At 42.8% G+C, this 24,509-nt stretch overlaps 1 protein-coding gene across 1 annotated transcript in view; it reads left to right on the top strand.

Moving 5' to 3' along the window:
• The window catches only part of LOC135224007 (protein KRI1 homolog), a 314,387-nt gene that overhangs the window by 255,040 nt on the left and 34,838 nt on the right, over window positions 1–24,509 (top strand). Inside the window, exons 7-9 of the mRNA XM_064262932.1 lie at window positions 15,993–16,291; window positions 17,234–17,424; window positions 19,739–19,987. Coding sequence (XP_064119002.1) covers window positions 15,993–16,291; window positions 17,234–17,424; window positions 19,739–19,987 — 739 coding nt within the window. The remainder of the gene's footprint in view (window positions 1–15,992; window positions 16,292–17,233; window positions 17,425–19,738; window positions 19,988–24,509) is intronic.

The raw sequence follows: 24,509 nt of genomic DNA, 5'->3' as shown, positions 1-24,509 counted from the left end.
AACTTATACTATCTCCCTCGCTACTGTCCTCCTGAAACCCCATTCACTATCCCATTTACCCCTTCCAACTCTTACCCTAATATCTCCAGTATCTCTGCCACCAAATCACTCACCTCATTCATATCCCTGCCAAACTCCCAGAGACTCATTCATACTGCTAACCACTTCCCTACTACTTGAATCCCCTCCTGTCGAAATCTCGCTAAATTCTGTCAACTCAAACCCACACACACTGTAAGTCTCATCCATTCCCTTCCCAGGCTTGTCTGTATTGCGCGCTCTATCAACCATCTCTGCCCTAACACTAACCCCTTTATCATGCATTCCTCACCTATCCCTGTCATTCCCTTTTCTTACCTTCTTCCACTTTCTTCTATACTCAACCAATACTAACTGCTGATCCCGAAAATCCATTTGCTCACTGATGCTCAGCTCATATCTTCACTTTCAACCACTTACTCATTGCATTCTCACGGACGTACTGTGGCACATCCCTACACCTGCGGAGCTGATTATGAGTGCCCTGACCTCATCCATACCCTAATCCATTTGCAACTTCCCAAAACATAACTTAACCCACTTGATCCCACTTCCAAAACCCCAAAGGCCCCTCAAACTTTTGCCTTACCTTACATTCATTCTTCCCCTCCCTCTTTCAACACTTTATCCCCAACCCTAAAACTTTCAAACCTCTCACTTGCCTTCTTCCACACACCCTGACCACACTCTGATAACCCCAACCTTGACCTAATTCTCTCAAAATTCAACACATTACTTACAGGGTGACATAACCTATACTCTTTTGCAATGTGACGTTGTACACCCACACCGCACGCCCCACATGCATAGCCAATCATTATCACATTTATCATTCGCAAAATCTCTGTCAGCATCCTAACAGTCCTTTCAGCCAAACCATTTGCACTGGGCATATATGGAGTAGAATAAACATGTACAATACCCGATTCCTTTAGCATTTCCTCAAATTCCCATCCCACAAACTCAGGCCCATTATCACTCAACATTCTCACAGGCTTACTTACACACATTGGCAACATCACTGACTCAACATTCACACGATAGTCTGATGTGGTCCACCATCACAATCATTCCCACATGCCCTCTCGCAGTCATTGGCAAAGAAACAGTCGATCGCAAGCATTTAAAACGGTTCTTTCATCTGCAGTCACAACACAGGCAGACTCGCACACTAACACTTTCCCCTATGACATTTTTCACATGTAATGGCCACACCCACACATATCTTACTTAACCCAGGCGCAAATAGTCTCTCTCTCTTGCATTCCCAGAACTTATTCTTCCCCATGTGCCCAAACTGATCATGGACCAACAGGCACATACTCATGGCTGAGTCACTGGGAAACACTGGCACTTACACTCCATTATCATGCATTCCTCCCAGGTGCAAAAAGTACCCTACACTTCAGCACATATCAAATTGTCTTGCAAACCTCTTGTATACCTCCAACTCACACAGCCAATCTTCCACACACACTCCTCCCAAAATGCATTCACGCAACTTACTTACTTATCTCCAAGCACCTCTCTTGCATTTCCTCACTTATCTCCAAGCACCTATCTTGCATTTCCTCAATCTCTTCCTTGCTCAACAAATCCTTCTCGCTTCTATCAACCATACCCACAAAGTTTGCCACAAACACACTGCTATCCTGAATCCTTGCTATCTCACTACCCCCCTTTCTAAGAACCCCGATCCGTGTCTACACTCACATTGTGCATCCTCAAAAGAGCTATCCCTATTAAAAATGAAGCCAGTGTATCATCTTCCCCCATGACTATAAAGTTATGGACCACTTCTCCCTTAATCTAACCTTCAGCTGTACCTCTTCCCATACTGAAACACTTCCCTGTCCTAACCCGTGTATTCTTACACTTGTACACTTCCTTTTCACTCCCCAATTGCATCTCAATCTCATTTACCACTGACCCACTCACTGGGGAAACCTCTGCCCCCGTATCAACAAAGCTACTGTACCCGCTATCATTCACTCTGACTGACGTCACCATTTTCCCTTGGGTTCCATACATACGCACATTCATTGCCGCATCTACCTGATCATCCATACCACAAGCATCCTCCCCACATTCCTCCTCACTTATTTCCCCACTTTCATACTTCTGATTCAAATCCCCCTCACAGTCCCCTTTTCTGACTACAACCGTGTTTCCCATACTGAATTCTCAAAATCCCATGCTTACTACTTATAGTTAGCTTCCCTCTATATTCAAATGGTCTGTCCCACCCAAAATACAAAACCACTTCAACCCCAAACAACTCCGCTACCACCAACAACAATTGCGACATCATCTCCTCTCCCCCACCTTGCTCCTCCATACATGCCCTTTCCTTCTGCACATCACTCATCAACCTTACTCACAGCTCATTTGCGCTCTCGGGCAATCCCTCAACTAGACCCTTTATTCTCCAAATCTTTCAATGCCTAAAACAAACACTCACAAACCCTGTCATCCCCACAAACCTCTCTATTACAACCAAACCCTCAGGCACTCTATTGGGATCCCAATTGCTTTTCATGGGCTCGTCACCCTTACCATGCATCCTTGACATCACAGCTGCAACCACATTCTTACTCCCGGGCGCATACTCTAACCTAAAGTCAAAGTCACTCAAATCCTCAATCATCCTCGCAATCCTAGCATTCACACTTTCTTTCTTAATCATATAGTACACTAACGGCTAATGGTCCGTCTGTAAACAAATCTTACCCCAAACAAAAACACTTTCAACGCTTTCACACAGAACCTTATAGCGGCAAGCTCTCTCTCAGCTACCAAGTACTTTCGCTCCACTTTATCACTCTCAATTGCTCTTCTCCATTCACCTCTTGCAACTGCACTAAATATCCCCCCCCACCCCATACTAAACTCACTAGCATCTGTATAGAGCTCAAGTCTACTCACATCCTCGCAATAATCTGGGAACACTAAGGTGACATCCCTTGCAGCCTCTTTCAATTTTTCAAACACTCTCACCATTCGCTCATCCCACTTCAACTTAGTGCAATTTCTCTTCCCCCCGTCCATTCAGTCAGTGGCTTTCCTATCCCCAAACAGTCCCTAACAAACTTCCTTCCAAACTCAATCAAACCCAAAAAAACTTCCAACTCACATACAGTCCGGGGACGTGGAAATTCTCTCACCTCTGGCACAAAGTTTTTGCTCTTCCCTACACCACCTGTACTCACCATATGTCCAAGAAATTCCATCTCCCCAGCCAACTATGTACACTCCTCAAGCTTCACTTTCACTTCAACCTCTTCCAAATGCTTCAGCACCTTCTGAAGCAACTTCATATTCTCTTCAACAGTTTCACTCGCAATCAAAATATCATCTATAAACACAGTCACCTTCTTCCTATCAAACCCAGCCAAAACTACATTCATTGCCCGCTGGAAGGCAGCAGGCACGTTAGCCAACCTTAAACTCAACCCTTTAAAAAAGTGTAACGCCTGCTCCCCTCATCAAGAGGTATATGATAATAGCCCCTTACCAGGTCTAATTTGGTAAACACCCTCATCCCATGCATCTTGTACACACAATCAGACACTACATTCATCGGGAATCACTCCTTCACAGTCACTTCATTAAGCCTTCTGTAATCCACACACATCCACAAACTTCCATCCGGCTTTCATACAGGGACTATGGGGCTATTCCAGGCATTCTCACTCCTCTGTCACTCCTACTCTCTCAAGCTCCTTACACTGCTCCTCAATCTCTCATGCGATAGGTGTGGAAAAGTGTTGGGGATGTGATATATGGGGCTGTCGTCTTCCAGAACTATTTTAAATTCCAAAAGCTTAGACCCCCCAAAATCCTCATTTCCACAACTCAGTACACTCTGCCTATTCCACATCCCCATCAATCGCTCCCTGTTGCCATCACTAACAATTTCATCCACACTAACACTTTCTCTGAACTCATCATACTTCCAACTATCACCATCTTTCACACTACCTGTCATCACCTGTTGCACTCTAACGTACCTTTCATTGTCCACATTCACCAACGTGTATAGCAACCTTACACAATCACTCTCACGTATACCTCGCATTCACTTCTTACTAGCATTTGTCAACGAGGCCACAAAACCCTAGGATTCTCCTGTCTATGACCCCATCGTACACACGTACACTCACTCTTACCAACTTGCTCGCATCCACACCATGAACCACATTATTCACACTTGTCACCATTGGCGATCCTGAGACTACCCAGCCACGCAACTTTCACACTAACAATATCCCCGACCTCGCGTGGCACTTTCACACACTCTTTTGCAACCAACAGCACCCCTTTCCATAACTTTCTGTCTACCTCTCCATCCCTATCCAAGTACAACTCCCCACGTACATTCCCTTTCATCTGCAACTCAATCATGTTTGTGCTCGGATGGATCATCATCCCACACTCCTCCAAGAACCCATACCCTAACAATATATCATACATATTCATTCCCTCGACCACACAAAAGTCACTTTTATCCATCATCACCTCCTCGATTTCTATCCTTCCACGCAACATTCCCACCACAGGCATACCTAAATTCCCTACTCCTTGTACCTCCCCTTTACATTTTCTAACCTCACACCTAATCCGCAACTTATCCCATCCATTCTTAACCCTTAAACGCCGAAGCGGTAAAAAAAAAAAAGTCTCCCGTGTGCCGGAGGTGTTTCAGAGTGAGCACGGAAGCGGAAAAAATATTTTTTTCAAAAAATCACAGCGCGCTTATTTTTCAAGATTAAGAGTTTATTTTTGTTTTTTTTCATTGGCTGAAGTTTAGTATGCAACCATTAAAAATTAAAAAAATTATCATTATCACATATAAATAATGCGATATATGATAGCGCAAAAACAAAATTTCATATATAATTGTATTCAAATCGCGCTGTGCGCAAAACGGTTAAAGGTAACAAGTTACTTTTTTTTCGTTGTAATGTACACTAAATTGCAATCATTTTGGTATATAACACATTGTAAAACAATAAAAGCAACACAGAGAAAATATTATTACAAAATAATGCATGAATTCGTAACGCGCGGACGTAAACAAATTAAATATTGTCCTAGAGACTTCCAATTTCTTTCAAAATGAAGACAAATGATTGAATATTACTATACTGTAAGAGTATTAGCTTACAATTGCAGTTTTCGACCATATCTGACGAGTTAAAGTTGACCGAGTGTCGATTTTTTTTATTTATATATTTTTATATACAATTATTTCAGATATAAGAAAAGCTACAACCTTCAAATAATTTTCGTTTTATTCTACATGAAATTGCGCACATTTTCATATATAAAACTCTATGAAATGCCTAATATGAAACGGAGCAAATATTCCGAGAATAGGACGTACGCATTTCGGAGATTTGTGGCGGAGAATCCGCGCGCGGAGGGAAGGAAAGTTTTTTTTTTTAAATTCACCATAAATTTAATATTGTGCTAGAGACTTCGAATTTGTTTCACGATGAAGATAAATGACTGAATATTACTAGACTGTAAGAGTTTTAGCTTACAATTGCGTCTTTCGACCATTTCGGTAGAGTCAAAGTTGACCGAACGTGGTTTTTTTTCTATTTATCGTGATTTATATGCAAATATTTCAAAAATGAGAAAAGCTACAACCTTCAATTATTTTTGTTGTATTCTACATGAAATTGCGCACATTTTCATATATAAAACTTTATGTAACGGCTAATTTAAAATGGTGCAATTATTACCACAATTGCACATATGATTTTTTCGGAAGAGTTACCGCGCGGACGTAAAGAAAATGTTATTTTTTTCATAAATTCACCATATATCGAAATATTGCGCTAGAGACTTCCAATTTGTTGCAAAATGAAGGTAAATGCTTGTATATTACTAGAATATGAGCGTTTTAGCTTACAATTGCGTTTTTCGACCATTTCGGTAGAGTCAAAGTTGACCGAAGGTTGAAAATTTGTCACTTATCATTTTTTATATGAAAATATTTCAAAATTGATAAAAGCTACAACCATGGGTTGTTTTTAGTTGTATTGTGCATGAAATTTCGCACATTTCCATATATAAAACTTTATGTAACGGCTAATTTTAAAATGGTGCAAACATTACCACAATCGCATGTATGATTTTTTTCGGAAGAGTTACCGCGCGGACGTAAGGAAAAAGTTTTTTCATAAATTCATCATAAATCGAAATATTGTGCTAGAGACTTTCGATTAGTTGCAAAATTAAGGTAAATGATTGAATATTACTAAAATATAAGAGTTTTAGCTTACAATTACGTTTTTTTACCATTTCGGTAGAGTCAAAATTGACCGAAGGTTGAAATTTTGGCACTTATCGTTATTTATATAAAAATATCTCAAAATTGATAAAAGCTACAATCATGAGTATTTTTTTTTGTATTCTACATAAAAATGCGCACATTTTCATATATAATACTGTGTAACGGCTAATTTAAAATGGTACAAAAATTATGTCAAAGTGACGAAATAATTTCCGAGATGTGTCACAGATACTTTTTAGTGCGGCAAGAAAGAAATTCGCGCTTGCGTGCCTGCGTAACGATTGTAAACAAAACAACACCTTGATCCGTGAACTCCCAGCATCCCCCAAGGAGCGTGATTCAAAAGTTTTCGGCTGGTAGGCCTATAAGTATTTTTCCACGAATTTTTAAAAAAAAAGTTTTGAGTCGACGTATGTACGGTACGTCCATTCGGCATACGGGAGACATTTTGACTCGACGTTTACTACGTCCATTCGGCGTTTAAGGGTTAAAGAGAACGTTGGAGCCGTAGCCAGTATCAATCAAAGGGACCAAACACACCCCCATGCATCTTACCTTCATACTTATGCACTCATGGGCTCTATCCCTGAACCCTTCCTCATGCAACAACCCTTCCTGCACATGCATCACCCTTACTGCCTGCACACTAGAGGACCTACCCAACTGAATCAACTTAACATCAGTTTCCCAAATTCCCAGCCTGATTCATCCTCTTTCGCCTACACACACTCGCCACATGACCTTCCACAGGGATGTGCCCATTCTTTCCACAGTTACCACAAAGCACATTCATACAGGTGCCCCGATATCCACTAGCTACATGCCCTGTCTGCCCACATCTATAACATATAATTTCCCTATCTCTCTGACACTCACTAACTAAATGTCCCGTCTTCCCACACCCGAAATAAGCGCCTAACGCCTATCGACATTCGTTCTTCTTATGCCCTGGTTTTTCACATATATAACATTTCTGCTCCTGCTCACAGCTAACTTACGTTACTGGTCTTAACGCTCCTATCGACCACTAGCTCTGCCATTTGCCTTAGCCCCTCTAAAACTGCCTCCCTATAGCTTTTAAACTCAGGCATACACTCATTCACGTTGATCTTGACTCTAACACTTCTGCTCTTTTTCATACATCTATCTAATTCATAATCCTCAACTATCTCTAAGATATCATTCCATGTCAACCTCTCATTCGTCCATCTTACTGTCTCCCTACGTTTCAAATTTATAAAATCATACTCTCTCTCAGGCACAGTCACTAACAACTTCCTCATTAACTCCTTGCACTCATTTACTCCCTCATCCCCAAACTTTTTCCTAGCTAACATTTCTAACCGGTACACCTACATTGACTCCGACTCACCAACATTCATTCTGGCCTCCTCAAAATCATTCTTCCTCTTATACCTAACAATACTCTTTGTCCTCCTAACCTGCTCCATCATCCTAGTCTTAACACTCTCATTCAACACATCCCCTACACTCATCATTATCCCATACATACTCAACAAATATCCTGTCAAAAATTCCCCTAACTCCCTAACCCAAACTCTCCTATTATCCCCATACTTTGCTGTACAATATTTCTCATATTCCTTAAAAAAAGTCCCCTATATCCCTACTACCATATTCCTTGCATCGTGCACATCGGGTTATCTCTCATATACACAGCCTTTAATATTTCTTGCTCACTCTCATTCTCACTACCGCTACTTCCATCCTGACCCTTCTTAACCTCTTCTGAATACAATGAATCCACTTCCATTCTCACATCCATACTCATAGGCTTCCTACCCTTCTTCTTGCTTACTTGTTCCCACCTACCACTATCCGAATCACTCTCATCCTGTCCCTTACTCTCAGCCCTTTTCCCAACGTCCTCAGTCCTTGTCTTGTCTTGTCCATCATCCTTACCAATTCTTCCCTTTAGTCTTATTCTTCTTCTCAGATCCCTTCTTACCCTTATCCTCAGTTCTATCCTTGTCCTGTGGCTTTCCTTTCTTTTCCTCACTTATCACAAACACACCCTCTTCACTCATACTCTCATCCACTTGCCCTTTCACCTTCTTCATCTCTTCAAGTCTATCACCAGACCCAAGAAGCCTACCTCCAACAGCCCCTCTCCAAGAAGTCCCCTAAACATTTCCTGCACAGTAATCATCACCAACTCCAACTTCTCATCCATTTTCTCAATCATTCGCTCTTCAGCCCCTTTCACTTCTTTCTTTCATTCCCTCTTGCGCACGCCTCATCATCCCTCTCAACTCAATCCTCAGCCTCTCATTATCCACTTCCACCCATTCCCTAGCTTCCCTCGCCAACCGCAGTTCCTCCCTAAGCCTCCTAATCTCATTCAACCCTTCCATTTTTACCTCTTCAGCAGTCATACTGACCCTGCTGTGCCAGTCATCCTTTTGCAGCCACACCAGCAGTCCCCTGTTTGGGTGCCAAAAATATTATGTGGCAGAATCACAAGCTAAGCAAGCAAGCAAGACTTCCCCACATTTATGTCAATTAAGGCTTACAAATTTCCCCCAGCCACACTTTCCCCTTTACGTTACTTTAATTACTAAAATGACACTTGTTTTAGCTAAGCAAAAAACACAATCTCAGACACATTTACTCACCAGGAAACTTGACACAATCAGGGTGAGAAGCGTGCTTTTAACATGGTATGGCTGTCAAAAAATAACTCCACTGCCACTAGCAAACCGCCAAACACCAAACCAACTGTCACCAACAAACCGCTGAATACCAACACAAAAATCACCAAACAAGCACCAAGACTACACGTCAATTCACAAACATCAGACAACAAATCACTCTCCAACTCGACAACCACAGATGGACACAAAGACAACAGAACTCAATTATACTCAATACCCAAAACTTATGTGAAAAAGACACAGACTTCTGCACTGACTAACGACCTCTCACTCCAAATGCCTTCATTGACTGACTGCTCCTGACTGACTCCGAATGCTTGGCAACCGAGCCACTCGATCACTTGTCAACCACCCATTCATCATTCATACTTTTTCTGTCTCTCATGCTCTCCCTCTCTCAAAATGAAAAGAATATGCAAAACATCCAAGACCCTTCCTATCACTTCTGACGAATGCAAACAACCCAACAAGACAACAGATGAAACAACCAGCCCTTGAGAATGTTGTCAAATGCAACCAATTCATCAATTCCCCCATACCTTTTGGTTGCTGATTCTACTTTCTTTCCTTTTCTGAAGTTCGAGGAGGCCCCCAAATCTGGACTGGCCTCCTCTGGCAAATAAGACGAAAGATGCTTCTTCTCCCCTAAGAAATCCTCCTGCAGGATTTCTAAGGGATTACCTCCTCCTGAGGAGGCAATGGGATCTCATCAGCTCTTCCCAACCTTCGGGTTTGGAAACTGATTCGCTTGCCCTTGGGCTTGAGTTTCGGGAACAGCGGGAGTGCAGGCTTCGGTTCGCATTCCCGGCACCTGTCTAGAGGTTTGCCTCTAGACAAGTGCTGTGTTGGGTTCTTGTTCGCAAGTTTCCCAAAGTGCGCGGCCCTCCAACGGGGCATGCTCATCCACTGTCAGTGGTGGAGAGACCTTTCGCCGTCCTGACAGTGGTGCAGGATGAGGGAAGGGATCGGGCCTCACAAGTGACTTGTCCCTTTCTGTCAACGTATTGAGCACTCCCCAAGTGCTCGTCAGTCTTGGCAGTTTCCCACCAGGTGTCTCGATTCCGAGGAATCGTAAAACCTGGAGAAGCAGGGAAGCCAAGGAGGGATGGGTTAGGTTAGGTTAGGTTAGGTGGGGCCCTCCCATTCGTCTCAGCGTAAGTCAGAGGACGAACTTCCCTTTTGGTTCCTCGCTTACAGGTCAAGGAGGGGCTCCAGGGGTAGAAATAAGGGGGGTCGTGATAGGTTGGGCGCTTCCCCCTCTCCTTTGCCACAGGTGGGGGGTGCCTTGCTGGCCAGTGGGCCAAGTGGCAGAGTTATGGGGTGGAGAAGTTGGTAGTAGATGTCCTTTGGGTGGGATATCTACTACCATTCGACTTCTCTCCCCCACTCTCGGACAAACCTCTGCTCAGGCTAGTGTATCCCCTAGATTCTCCGAAGTTCTTAGCTATCCAGGAGAAAGTTTAGAAAATACTGGACAATGGTACAATAGAGGAAGTGGTGCATCCATCTCCGGGGTTTTACAGTCACATCTTCTTGGTGCCCGAAGCGTCAGGGTTATGGAGACCTGTAATCAACCTATTCATCTTGAGTCATTTCGTCAGGAAGACGAGGTTCAAGATGGAGACCCTGAGATCAGTGTTGGGAGCTGTGAGGGAAAACGACTTCATGCTGTCAATAGATCTAAAGGACATGTGCTTCCAGATCCCTATTCATCCTTCGTCCAGGAAGTTTCTTCGCTTCTCTCTAGGAAACAAGGCCTTCAAGTTCAAAGTCCTGTGCTTCGGTTTGCCCACGGCCCTTCAGGTGTTCACAAGAGCCTTCTCTTTCATCTCAACTTGGCCTCATGCTCAAAGGATCTGTTTGCTGAGGTACCTCGACAATTAGTTGGTCTTAGCGAGTTCCAGAGAGAAGCTGCTGCAGGACAGAGATCATCTGGTTTGGTTTTGTCTGGAACTCAGCATCTGGTGAACCTAGAGAAGTCAAATCTCGTACCCAGTCAAAGGATTCTCCATCTAAGCATGGTTATTGATATGCCAGTCTCGAGAGTTTTCTTGTCGGATCAGAGGTTAGAGAAGTTGTGAATAGTGGCGCATGACTTCCTGTCACAACCGGATCAGTCAGCTCATCAGTGGGAGTGTGGCGGAATCACAAGCTTAAAAGCAATTGGAAACCCCCCCCCCCATAAAATTAATCTATCTGGCTACCAAACTCACCCTCTGTCACACTTTCCTCTTTACACTACAGAATACACACAGGACAATTGACCTATACCCACACAAAAACAAAAAACAAAATACATGTACATACCAACTCCAGATACTCCAGGGCTATGCTGTGCTGTCCGCCGGTCAAGGTCGCTGAGACACTAACAACCACCACCAAAAACCACAATCAAACAACACAACACCCAAGGACTGCCACCCAACAACTCAATAGCAACACAACAACAAGCAAGGAACACAACCACAACTCAACAACACAGCAAACAACCAAGGAACACAACCACAACCTAACAACACAGCAAACAACCAAGGAACACAACCACAACCTCACATATAGCTAATAACAAAAACTCAACAACACAACAAAAGACCACTGCACAAATAACACAAAAAATCACAACAGCACAGGCACAACAACTCTAAGCAAACAATACTAACTTAACAACAACCAAATAACACAAAAACACACAACTCAGCTGAATATCAATGCCTTCACTAAAATGCTGTCAACACTACTAACTGTCACCAGCTCTCACCAAAGACTGACCAAAAACTAACCATAAACACAGAACTCTGATCTCTAACAGCAGACAACCCAGAACTCATCAACAGCCAATACAGTCGTTAACCATCTAACCACCAATTACTCTCTCTCTCTCTCTCTCTCTCTCTCTCTCTCTCTCTCTCTCTCAGAGATGTTGTCAAATGGAACTCCATAACTCCTCCATATTTCCTCCCCCATTACATTTGACAACATCTCCTTACACTTACGACACCCACACTAAATAGCCTTCCGCAACACCCACAGATGCTCGAACACAGGTCCCCTAGATCTTGTTTTGAGGGCCCTCATACACACTCTCCGTTACACTGTCATCAATTTCTCCCAGACCATTTCCAGTCAGACTACCATTACCATCTCCCTCACTACCATCCTCCCAAATCCCATTCACCATCTCATCCACCCCTTCTAACTCTTGTCCAAATATCTCTCGTAACTCTGCCACCAAATCACTTACCTCATTTACACTCCTGCCAAACTTCCGAAGAGACTCATTCATACTGCCAACTACATCCTTACCACCCAATTCCCTTCCTGGTGAAACTTCACTAAACCCTGACAATTCAAACCCACACACACTATATGCATTATTCCTCCCCTCAAAGTCATCCGTATTTCATGCCTTATCCACCAATTTTACCCTAACACTGACCCCTCTATCATGCAGTTCACATTTCTCCCTTTCATTCCCTTTCCTTACCTTCCGCTTTCTTCCATACTCAACCAACACCAACTGCTGATCTTCCAGAACCATTTGGTCAATGATGCTCAGCTCACATTTATTCACCCTCAACCACTCACTCATCACATTCTCCCGAACATACTGTCACATACTAGAGGACCCACCCAACTGAATCCCCTTAACACCTAGTTTCCCGAATTCCCAACCTGACTCATCCTCTTTCGTCTACACACTCGCCGCATGACCCTCCATTCCGCATCCAACACATTTTGCATGCTGTTCTTTACACATCCTAGCATAATGCCCGTTCATCCTGCAGTTGCCACAAACTACGTTCATATGGGTACCCCAACATCCACTACCTATGTGCCCTGCCTGTCCACACCTATAACATTTAATATCCCTATCTTTCTTACACTCGCTCACTAAATGCCCCGTTTGCCCACACCCGAAGCACGCTCCAAACGCCCACCGACATTCATTCTTCCTGTGTCCTCGCTCACCACATCTATAACACTGCTGCTCTCGCTCACAAATAACTGACCCCACTCTTCCAACACTCGCACTCCTATCTCTTTTAAGGCTAACTACACTCACGTTACTTGCCCTAACACTCCTATCTACCACTTGCTCTGCCATTCGCCTCAGCCCCTCCAAAACTGCCTCCCTATAGCTTTTAAACTCTGGTACAACCTCAGCTACTTCAGTCCTAACACTAACACTTCTACTCTCTTTCATACACCTATCTAACTCATAATCCTCTACTATTTCTAAAATGCTGTTCCAAGTTAACCTTTCATTCGTCCATCGCATTTTCTCCTTACGTTTCAGATATATAAACTCAAATACACTCTGATACAGTCGCCAACAACTTTAGCACTAACTCCTTACACTGATTTATCCCTTCGTACCCAAACTTTTTCCTGGCTAATGTTTCTAACCTACAGACATACATTGACAACGAGTCACCAACATTCATTCTTGCCTCTTCAAAATCTTGTTTTCTCCTATGTCTAACAGTATCCTTTATCCTCTTTGCCTGTTCTACAATCCTAGCTTTCACACTCTTATACAGCACATTCCCTACACCCATCATTACCCCATACATACTCAACAAAAGTCCTGTCAAAAGCTACCTAACTCTCTTGCCCAAACCCTCTTGTTATCCCCATACTTTGCCCCACAATACCTCTCATATTCCTTAAAAAAGTTCCCTATGTCACTACTACCATATTCCTCGTATTGTGCACATCGGGGTACCTCTCTCATATACACAGCCTTTCATACTTCCCGCTCACTCTCACTCTCACTTTTGCTACTTCCATTTTGACCCTTCTTTCCCCCTTCAGAATACAGCAAATCCACTTCCACACTCACGTCCATACTCTTGACTACACTTTTCTTACCCTTCTTTCTACCTACCTGTTTCCACTGACCGCTATCCAAATTACTCTCAGCCCTTTCCCCAATGTATTCAGTCCTACTTTCATCCTGTCCATCACCTTTACCAACCTTCTTTCCCATAGTCTTCTTCTTTTCCTCAGCCCTCTTCTTATTCTTGTCCTCAGGTTTATCCTTATCGTGTGTCTTCCCCTTCTTTCCCTTACCTACCACAACCAAATCACCTTCGTCACTCGTACTCTCATCCACTCGCTCTTTAACTTCCTTTACCACTCCTGGGCCAGTCCTGGGCCTGTCACAAGACCCAGTAGGCCTACCTCCTACAGCTCCCTCTCCCATGAATCCCTTCATCATTTCCTGCATCATCTCTTGCACTGCATTCATCATTACCCCAAATTTTTGTCCATTTTTTCAACCATTCTCTCTTCTGCTCTCACCTCTTCTTTCATTTCCATTTTTGCACTCCTTAGCATTCCTCTCGTTTCCTCTAACTCGCTCTTCAGCTCCTCCAACACCTCACATTCTCTAACCCTCAGCCTCTCATTCTCCACTTCGAACCTTCCTTAGTCTTCCCTCAAGCCAACCCTCCTCACCTCCTCCTTCACCTCTCTATCGCACCCTTCCATCCTCACTTTATCCACATTACACAACTCACTACCCAATCAATCCTGCAGCTGTCGCACCATCAGTCCCTGTTTGGGCGCCAAAAAATAATGTGGCGGAATCACAAGCTTAAAAGCAATTGCAAACCCCCCCCCAACACACACACACACAAACTTAATCTATCTGGCTACCAAACTCACCCTCTGTCACACTTTCCTCTTTACTCTACAGAATACACGCAGGACAATCGACCTATATCCACACAAAAACAAAAAACAAAATACATGTACTTACCAACTCCAGATACTCCAGGGCTATGCTGTGCTGTCCGCCGGTCAAGGTCGCTGAGACACTAACAACCTAACAACCACCACCAAGAACCACAATCAAACAACACAACACCCAAGGACTGCAACCCAACAACTCAATAACAACACAACAACAAGTAAGGAACACAACCACAAAACAACACAAACCACAAAAAACACAGCAACACAGAAACAACAGGCAACTACTAACACTCAGCAACAACAAGGAACACACAAACTCACATATAGCTAACAAAAAACAAAAAAGCTCAACACAACACAAAAGACCACTGCACAAATAATGCAAAAAATCACAACAGCACAGGCACAACAACTTTAAGCAAACAACACTAACTTAACAACAACCAAATAACAAACAAAAATACACAACTTAGCTGAATATCAGTGCCTTCACTAAAATGCTGCCAACACTACTAACTGTCACCAGCTCTCACCAAAGACTGGCCAAAAACTAACCAAAATCATAGAACTCTGATCTCTAACAACAGACAACCCAGAACTCACCAACAGCCAATACAGTCGTTAACCATCCAACCACCAATTACTCTCTCTCTCTCTCTCTCTCTCTCTCTCTCTCTCTCTCTCTCTCTCTCTCTCACATACACACACACACAGACGTTGTCAAATGGAACTCCATACCTCCTCCATAGCAGATTCTTCTGGGGATTTTGTCTACTCTGCAGAAGCTGGTCCCTCATGGGCAACTTCATCTTTGGTCTCTGCAATAGAGACTGAGGGACTTTTGGTCTCCAGCAGGGTACTCGCTCCTGATAGGGGTGCTTCTGTCTCTAGAAGTGAGAGAAGATCTTTGTTGGTGGTTGGACAACCAGAGTCTCTTGAAGGGTGTTCCTTGCCGTTTGGGGCCCTCATTTAGGCGGCCTCATTACTTTGCGTGTTTGGAGTTTGGAGGACAGACAGCAACATATCAACATCTTATAGTTAAAGGCAGCCTTTCTGGGTCTGAAGGAATAAGCAGGGGTGACTAGTTTCGTGTCAACTTCACGCCTTGACAGTTGAAGTTCACTAGTGGGCAGTCAGCAATTCAGTGGAGCTCTCAGCCAGGTATATCGGTGGTTCCGTATCCTCTGGTGTTAGCGGAGGACAAGCTCCAACATCCCTAGGACAACCTGGAGGTGTATGCCTTCCCTCCCCTCCATTTTGTTTGATCCATCAAGTCCTGAACATGTTGATGAGTTTGCAGAGTCCAAGGATGACATTGGTAGCTCCTCTGTGGCCACAGGCGGAATGGTTTCCGGATCTGCTGTCGTTGTTGTCGGAGGTGCCAAGGGAGATCCTCCCATGGCGGAATCTTCTTTGTCACCCAAACGTAGAAAGATTCCACCAGTCAGTAGAATCCCTGTCTCTTCACAGTTGGAGGCTATCAAGTATCTCCTTCAAGCGAGAGGCTTTTCTCAGAAGACAGCAGGGCATATGTCCAGCAATCTCAGAAAATCTACCTCTGCCGCTTACCAAGGTAAATGGGCGATCTACTGTAATTGGCATCGTAAACGGTTTTTCTTCACTCAGAACCTGTATTCAGTGCATAGCAGACTTTTTGGTCTTCCTCAGGGATGAGAAAGGCTTGCTTGTTTCTGCCATTATAGGCTACAGGGTGGCCCTGAGTTTAGTGTTACGTCTCAGTAGTATCGACATCTTATCCTGGGAACTCTCCTAGCTGTTTAAGGGGTTTGAGCAGTTGTGTTCTCCTAGAGAGCTCAAGCCTCCAACATGGGATGTTTCCTTGGTCCTGAGAAGTTTCACTAAAGCTCCTTAGGACCTTTTATGTCATTCATCAGACAGGAACTTGAAACTCAAAACGGTTTTCCTCTTGTTGCACAACAAAACTGTCCAGAGATTGATTTATTGCATTTCTTTAAAATTTGCTGTGTTTAACTTTAGGTTAAACACAGCCATGTCATTAAACATGTTGGAGACAGATTACAACTTCTTTGTTGGGATAATAATTCTCCACAAAATTTTTTACATCATTCCACTTTGCAAACATGTCCTTATTCCCTGAAATAGGCACATTATGTATGCCCATTCATTTTCTGAATTCTTCAAACCAGCCTTTGTTGGCCTTAATTCACTAACAGCAGTTGCTTGTAGGCATTTTTTTTTTTTTTTCTCACTAAGGAATTGGAACATGCAGCTTCCTCCAACACTTGCTAATGAGTTCTTTCTTAAATTCTATAGTCTTTCGCTCTTATCTTTTTATGGAAGGGCTAGCAGTTGGAACTTTTCTTGGCCCCATGATGGCTTATTTAGTAGTTACACTAAAAAAAAAACACAAAAACAGCAAACTCAAAAGCAGAATGGGTTACAAAAGAAGATGGGATGCTTTGTTTAGGTGGTTGATACTGGGCCCGGTCACACACTGTACCTTGGATGGAGCGTTTCTGAGTGTACGACCCAGGGAAGTGCGATAAGAGGCAAACTTTTGTAAAAAAAAAAAAAAAAAAAAAAAAAAAAAAAAAAAAAAAAAAAAAAAAAAAAAAAAAAAAAAAAAAAAAAAAAAAAAAAAAAAAAAAAAAAAAAAAAAAAAAAAAAAAAGTACGAAAACTGAAACATATGAAAAGAGGGGTGTATGAAAACCGAGGTTTTACTGTATGTTACTGTAAAGTTTTTTTATGATAGTGCATATTGTAGAATATTTAAAATATTCAATAATTATTTTCATTTTATGTTTCAGTCTGCTTTTACTGGAAAATAAAATTAAAATAATTACTGAATATTTTAAATAATGTACAGTATGTTCCATCATCAAAAATCTTCACAGCAATATAATTTCAAATACATCTTAATTACGTACCGTTGAGAGAGAGAGAGAGAGAGAGAGAGAGAGAGAGAGAGAGAGAGAGAGAGAGAGAGAGAGACCTATTATGCTCAGTATGGGGCCCAACCTGGTATGAGCTACATTGTAAGTATGCTGTAAATCTTTTTTATCATAAAAATCAGTATTTAGTCACAAACACAATACTATAAACAAATACATATAGTAATTATTGAATAAGTAGTGTTGCTCTACGAAAAACAAATTAGTATTAATTATAGAGATATGGTCCAAAGAAAAAAAATTTGCATTTTAGTGAAAGTTCCCCGTGGAAAAGTGAATGATGTGTTCCACAAAAATCTGCAACAAAGTGGACTGCAAATATGTGAAACACGTAAAACTGGGGGCCACTGTATGTCTTATTAGACTCAACCATCTTTCTGTTTACCCCACAGTACAACAGAAGTTATCTACATTTTTCTAATTTGAAGTGTTCAGCTAATAGTTTTTCACCCCGAATTGCAGTGTATGTCAGAAGACTTCTGCCCTGATAGCTCTGCTTCCCAGGTGAAGAGAAGAGTTCCTCACTAAACCAACCTATGTAGTGACAAGAAGCAGTTGGTCAAGTAGTACAGCCTTGTGTTTTACATGGCTAAAGACAACAAGCCTTCAATGCAAGAACAAGCTTTTATGCTGAACAGCAATGAAATAGCTGAAATTATCTTTTAGTCCTTTATAACTTTATAAATTTCAGGGATTAGAGCTGTCTTCACTTAAGTACTATACTCCTTTCTAATCCTATCTTCCCTTGTTACTCCCGACATCCATCTCAACATTACCATTTCTGGTACATCCATCTTCTTCTCTGTTTTTCTCATACTTGCTGTTTCTGTTCCATATAACAGCAACCATATAACATTGCTGGTCTGACCACTGTCCTATGAAACTTTCCCTTCAATTTCAGAGGGACCTTGTCACAGAGGACTCCTGATGCAAACCTCCAGTTATTCCATCCTGCCTGAATCCGATGTCTCACCTCTTGGTCCATGCTTCCACTATCCTTTAATACGGACCCTAAGTACTTGAACTTCTGTACTTTCTATATTTCTTCCCCACCCAATTATATGCTACTTCCACCGTCCTCAGTAATACTGGAACACATATATTCAGTTTTTTTATCTTCTTATTTTTCTTATTTTCATTCTTCTTTCCTCAAGTGCTGCTCTCCACCTCTCCAATCTCCCCTCCAACTCCTCTCTCCCCTCTGAACACAACACAATGTCATCCGCATATAATATGCACCATGGCACTGCTTCTCTAAAAGACATAAATGAGAACGAGGCACAGGACAGAAATCGATGGAGATGACTCATTCACAACAGCCCCATATAAAAATGGGTTTAAGCTAGGAAGAAGAAGAGCAGTCTTCACTGATTGGTGTCACTGATCATTGACTGGACTTTTTCTCTGATCAGAATCGTGACAGTTAATTTCTTTCCGAATCAATTATGAAAGACGTAGGTCCATACTCAACCTAGAATTTCAAGTTGGTATTGTTTCTCCTTAGTTTAGATTCTACTACTGATGAGAAACTTTTCTCTGTCTTGCCACCACAGGCCTTTGGGTGGCATTTGACTCGTTTAGGACACATGAGCCCTTGCGAGAATCATCAGACAGTTTTGTTTTTCAAGACTGCATTCCGTCTCTCTCTGGCATTTGTGAAGAGGATAGTCGAGTTGCATGGATAATCTTCAACATCACCTACAAAAGGCAGGTTTCATGCCCACAACTCCTTCTTCAGATATTGAATCATTCGGCATCTGTTTGATGGGTTCGAACCAAGCCTTCATGATCCCCGAATCTTGGTCTTTGTCTATTTATTACTGTTGTTTCTTGGGCACTCTTCATTGGATGTTGATTTCCTTTCTCTCTTACTGACTCGCCAATGGAAAAGTGCCTAAGGACATTGCTTCCTCCAAGTCCTGTGAGAATGTGAGGAACTTTTCTGCTGAAAGCTACATCACCTGCACACTTTTCCTGGGAGAGCACAGTGCCAGTGACTTGGTCCTTTCATTGCATTCTGAAAAATGTCGGACTGGAAGATAGATGTATTCCCATTAGGACCATATTATGTCTTTCTTCCTTCAGGTCTTTGCCCACAGGTCCTTGGTATGGTTTTTCCTTGAACCTATGATGGATGCTCAACAAGTTGTGTTTGCTTACCCAGCTCCTTCAAGAGGACAAGTTGCATCTCATCTAAGATGTCTGGTTCTAAAAGTAAGAAGGATGCAAGAGTGGCTACCCTCTCCTCCTTTTCCTTCCTTGTCCTTGTATTTCTCTTCCTTTGGGTTGAGTATAGGACTCAAACTTACACTTGCTGGTCGGGCATTTGATGTGGTAAGCCTACACATCAAGTTTCCCTTCTATATTTCTTATCAGAATCTTAGAAGCAATCGCACTCCTTACTCTAGCAAGGGGAGGAAAGAGACACAGGCAGTGATTATCGAAAAGGCCCAGAAGTCTGACTCTTGATATTGCAGTTCTTATACTCCGACCAATTTGTCAGAGGCAGGGCACTCCTCCTTGCTCTCTCAGCCCAAGTATGCTGAACTCCAGTCAGTTCTAGACTCACTAAGATTCCTTCCTCCAATAAGTGAGTCTTCCTGCTGTAAAGGACCTGGGTTTATATATTGTGTAGGAACAAATCACAGTTTTTGAAAGCAAATTCTATTTTTCTTAACTATATGAACCTGAGGTCCTTTATACTAATACCCACTTCATGCCACCTCTCAATCTGGAAAAAAATTTAAGTATGTCTTAGTTTTACCAGACCACTGAGCTGATTAACAGCTCTCCTAGGGCTGGACCTAAGGATTACATACATATTTTTAAATGGCTAGGACCCAATTGGTTACCCAGCAAAGGGACCTACTGCTTCTGTTTGATATAAACCATATCGAGAAATGAATTTCTATTACCAGAAATAAATTCCTCTGATTTCACCTCAATCTGAAACCTGGGCTGAAAGGCACATTGGGAATGTTTGCAGGTGGGGTCTCCCTGCCTACCAGACATAGTTACTGCCTAACCACCTTGTTCAAGAATTTTAATGGCTGTGTTCCAGCTATGCTGTAAGTAGTTCATATTGTACAGGACCTTAGGTTTGTATAGTCAGGAAAAATACAGTTTACTTTCGAAAATTGTGATTTTGCTTCGGCCATCATGCGATGCAGACATGTTTTTGTGAGCTCTTTGCCGGACTGTCGTTAAACCCACTTTTCCTGGTGGGATCTTTTCTTTTCCTATTTTTTGTATATGCTGAAATATATTAGTAGTGTGTTTGATGTTTTTTAATATACAAATCCACGACTTGTGATAGCCTTGCATAGGCTGCCTTCCCCCAGCATGTGTCTCAGAGCCAGCAGCCAAGGGCATAACATTCACCCCCATCTTTGGATGTTGGACAAGACAAGGCTTCCTCCTGCATCATAGGACAATTACCAATGGAGTGAGGGGAGTCCTTTTTGACTAATCATATTTGCTCTTTTCTTCAGGTTGATAATGACCATCATAAGCGTAGCAGTAGATGGCTGGATTGTCATTGCTGATTTTTGTTTCCTTTAGGATTTTCAACTTTTGCACTCGTGTATGATGTGGCACTGGCACTCCTGTACGGTGTGGCACTGCCTTGTACCTGTAGTCCATCTACTCCTGTTGTGCCTCCTGTCTTGATTACACCTAGTTCCTAGGTGATTAGCCTGTGGCTATTCTCAGCTGGGCTGCTTCTGTATGTTCTCCTGCTGCAACTTCCCATTGCTACCCCTGATGTTCGTGTTGCTAGGGCCACTCCTGTTGTGCTCCTGCCCTAACTGGCCTGGCAATGCTTGTGCTTCCTCCTGTTGAAAATGTTGGAGAGGAGTTCGAGGAAGAAGTCTTGTGAGAGGAGCACCTTCTTCAAACTTATCCTCACCTGCGTCTGCTGCCTTCTTCCCTTCTTCTGCCAAGACTCATCAGTCAAGGAAGAGTAAGGTTACTTCAACCCCCCTTAAGAAGTTCCTTTGCGATGCTTCTAAGGGGCTGCCTCCTTTCAAGGAAGCAGTGGTTTCTGTCGTTGGCTCTTTCTGGGCCCTTGGGCTCAGGAACCAAATAGCATACCTCACAGGGTCTTGCGCTTTTGGGAGCCATCGGGTGCGCAGACTTCGGTTTCCACTCTTGTTGCCAGTTCTAAGAAGTCTGCTTCTAAGACTGATGCTGTGTCAGGGTTTCACCTGAGACACTCTTGAGTACTCAAGTTTCTACTGAGTCTTGAGTACAGTGGACCCCCGTATTCGCGTTCGCTGGATTCGCAGACTCTTATTTGCAGATTTCTCTCTGGAACATTTCCCCCTATTATTCATGGGAAATTCACCTATTCACTGTATTTTTCTATTAGAAAATTCCAGTTTTTTTTATCAATTTCATCATAAAATGCACTTTTTGTGATAAAACTATTTAAAAACCAGCTATAGAAATTTGTATTGGGTTTTTCTTGAGTTTTAACTAACAAAATAGGCCATTTTAAACATTTTTATAGGGGTTCCAACTATTCGTGGGGTGTCTGGTATGCACCCCCCCACGAATATTGGGGGGGGGACCACTGTATCCTGAACTGGTGCCGGAGAGACCTCTCACCATACTGGTGCAGGTACAGGGTGAGAGAATGAGCCAGGACATGCAGATGTTGTGGCTCTCCCTGCCAGTACTACCCCAGTACTGGGGTGGGGCCCAGTCTGGTGCCTCGGTCTCGTCCAAACACCTGGAGAAGCAGGGAGGAGATTCTCTTTAGAAGTCCTATGGGACTTCTAAGGGACTGCCTCTCTTTGGGTAAACAGGGTTTTCTCATTGCCTCTTCCCACTCATAGGTCATAGGGCGGGAGCCGATTCACATTCTCCTCTGGAGTCTTACATTTCAGGAGTCTCGAGGGCGCTCTCGTTTTCTGATAGAACTTGGTGCTGTGGTCTCGAACAAGCACCTGGAGAAGCTAAGGCAATGCTTCAACTCCCTTTTGAAAGGAAAAAGCTCCCTATAAATGTAGCTACTCAGCAATTTGGGACTACAATAAAAAGAATCTCAGATGAGACAGCGTCATCAGAATTCCGTGCTAGGACCCACCTCTTTAGTATCTTAACCTCTTCCACCTTGCTAGAGGTTGTTGCCACCAAAAGACTTCCAGAAGAGTCCAGAACAATTTTTGCTGTTGTGGCTAAGAGTCTTTTGAGAACCCCATGGGAAGCACTCTATGACTTTTTAGACTGGAGCATAAAAGTGCAAATGGAAACATGGGAAGGCTCCAACAAGTCACTTCCCAATATGACTGCTGTATTACAGTCTAACCCCTTCTATAAGGACCTGTTTGAGGACTCTGTTGTAACTCAACAAGCAAGCATGCCAACAAAATTGTAATGTGCACTCTTCTTGGAAAAGGAGAATTTGGGAAACAAAAAGCCCAAATTTTCCCTTTACCCAATTCAGAAAAATGACTGCTGTGATCAGAAATCATAAAAACCCTTAGTCACCCCCAAAAGTCGTTCCCCGACGCTAGCAAGACGTCCACCAGCCGTACAGAGATTGCTGTCGTTTATCCAGCGTGATTACGAGAGTTTCCACGAGTCTACAAGTTCTACAGCGTTTTTCGTCTACAGAAGCCGTTAGAAGTCTGCTACAAGTGGGAGGCCGTTAGCCTTCCTACAGCCTGCTACAGTTTGAGCAGCCAGTTGCAGACAAAGAGGGATATTCAAGAATCCAAAATGAGAGAAAATTCTAGTGTTATTTGAGATGAAGCGTGATAGACTTTACTTTGTGCTGCCAGAGACGTGCAGTTGTTATTATTTTATTTTAAGCCGGCCAATGTTTTTATATTATATGAGCTGTTTTGTTTGACCATTTGCTAGGCAGGAGCTAGCAATTTAGCGTGGCCGAGCTTCTGTGAGTCCTAGGGGTTGTAATTTGTAGTTATGTGAGTTCATGGGTCTTTTCAAAGTGCCTTTGAGAAACTGGTTGTAGCCAGTAACAAGGGGCGTTAACGAAGTGTGCATTCATATGTGCGTTTGCGCCTCTTCCTTTGATAATGGCGTCTTTAGCCAAGTGTATGGGAGAAAGGCAAGATGCCGGGAGAGCTCTGCGAAAGTTTATTTGTATTAAGTGAATAATATTCTGGGCTGCAATGGGTAAGTTACCTTTACTTTAGCCAAAAGGATGGCTTGTTACACATTGTAAGAATGTTTAATCTTTAACTTTGTCTTTAAACTTATGTGTGCTAACCAGTGTGTTTCTCGTGTCTTTGAAACAGACGATTCTGGCAGGGGGGGACCGAGAGTCCTAGGGGGACAGAAAGTCCCATATGGGAGAATAGACAATTGGTGTGACAAATTACTGTTTTAGACATTTTAATGTTGGGGGGTTAACTGAGTAGTTAGTCAGTGAGACTTGAATTATCTTTCCATTGTTAAATAAATAGTTATTTTTTATATAACTTGACTCTCATTTTGATTACCTGTCAGAATAGAGAGAGAGTGCCTGAGAGAGAGAAGATGAGAGAGGAGTTGCGAAGAGAGAGACGAGAGAGAGAGGAGTGCCGGGGGAGCGAAGAGAGAGACGAGACGCGGCGTTGGGAGAGAGGAGACGGAGAGAGAGAGAGAGATGAGAGAGAGAGAGAGGGAGAGAGAGACGAGAGAGAGGAGAGAGATGAGTAGACGAGAGATGGGAGACGAGAGAGAGAGAGAGAGATTGATGGTGGTCGGTTTGCCTGACGCTCGGGGTTCCACGTTTACCAAATAAAAAAACGAGATTAATATCCTGTTAACGCATGTCATGGTGTTTATCATTACGACACAATACCATGCTACAAGACGAGACTAAAAAATATTTCTTTGATATTAG

The sequence above is a fragment of the Macrobrachium nipponense genome, chromosome 10 (assembly GCF_015104395.2).
Source record: "Macrobrachium nipponense isolate FS-2020 chromosome 10, ASM1510439v2, whole genome shotgun sequence".
NCBI lineage: Eukaryota > Metazoa > Arthropoda > Malacostraca > Decapoda > Palaemonidae > Macrobrachium > Macrobrachium nipponense.
This window is presented reverse-complemented; position numbering and strand designations above follow the sequence as displayed.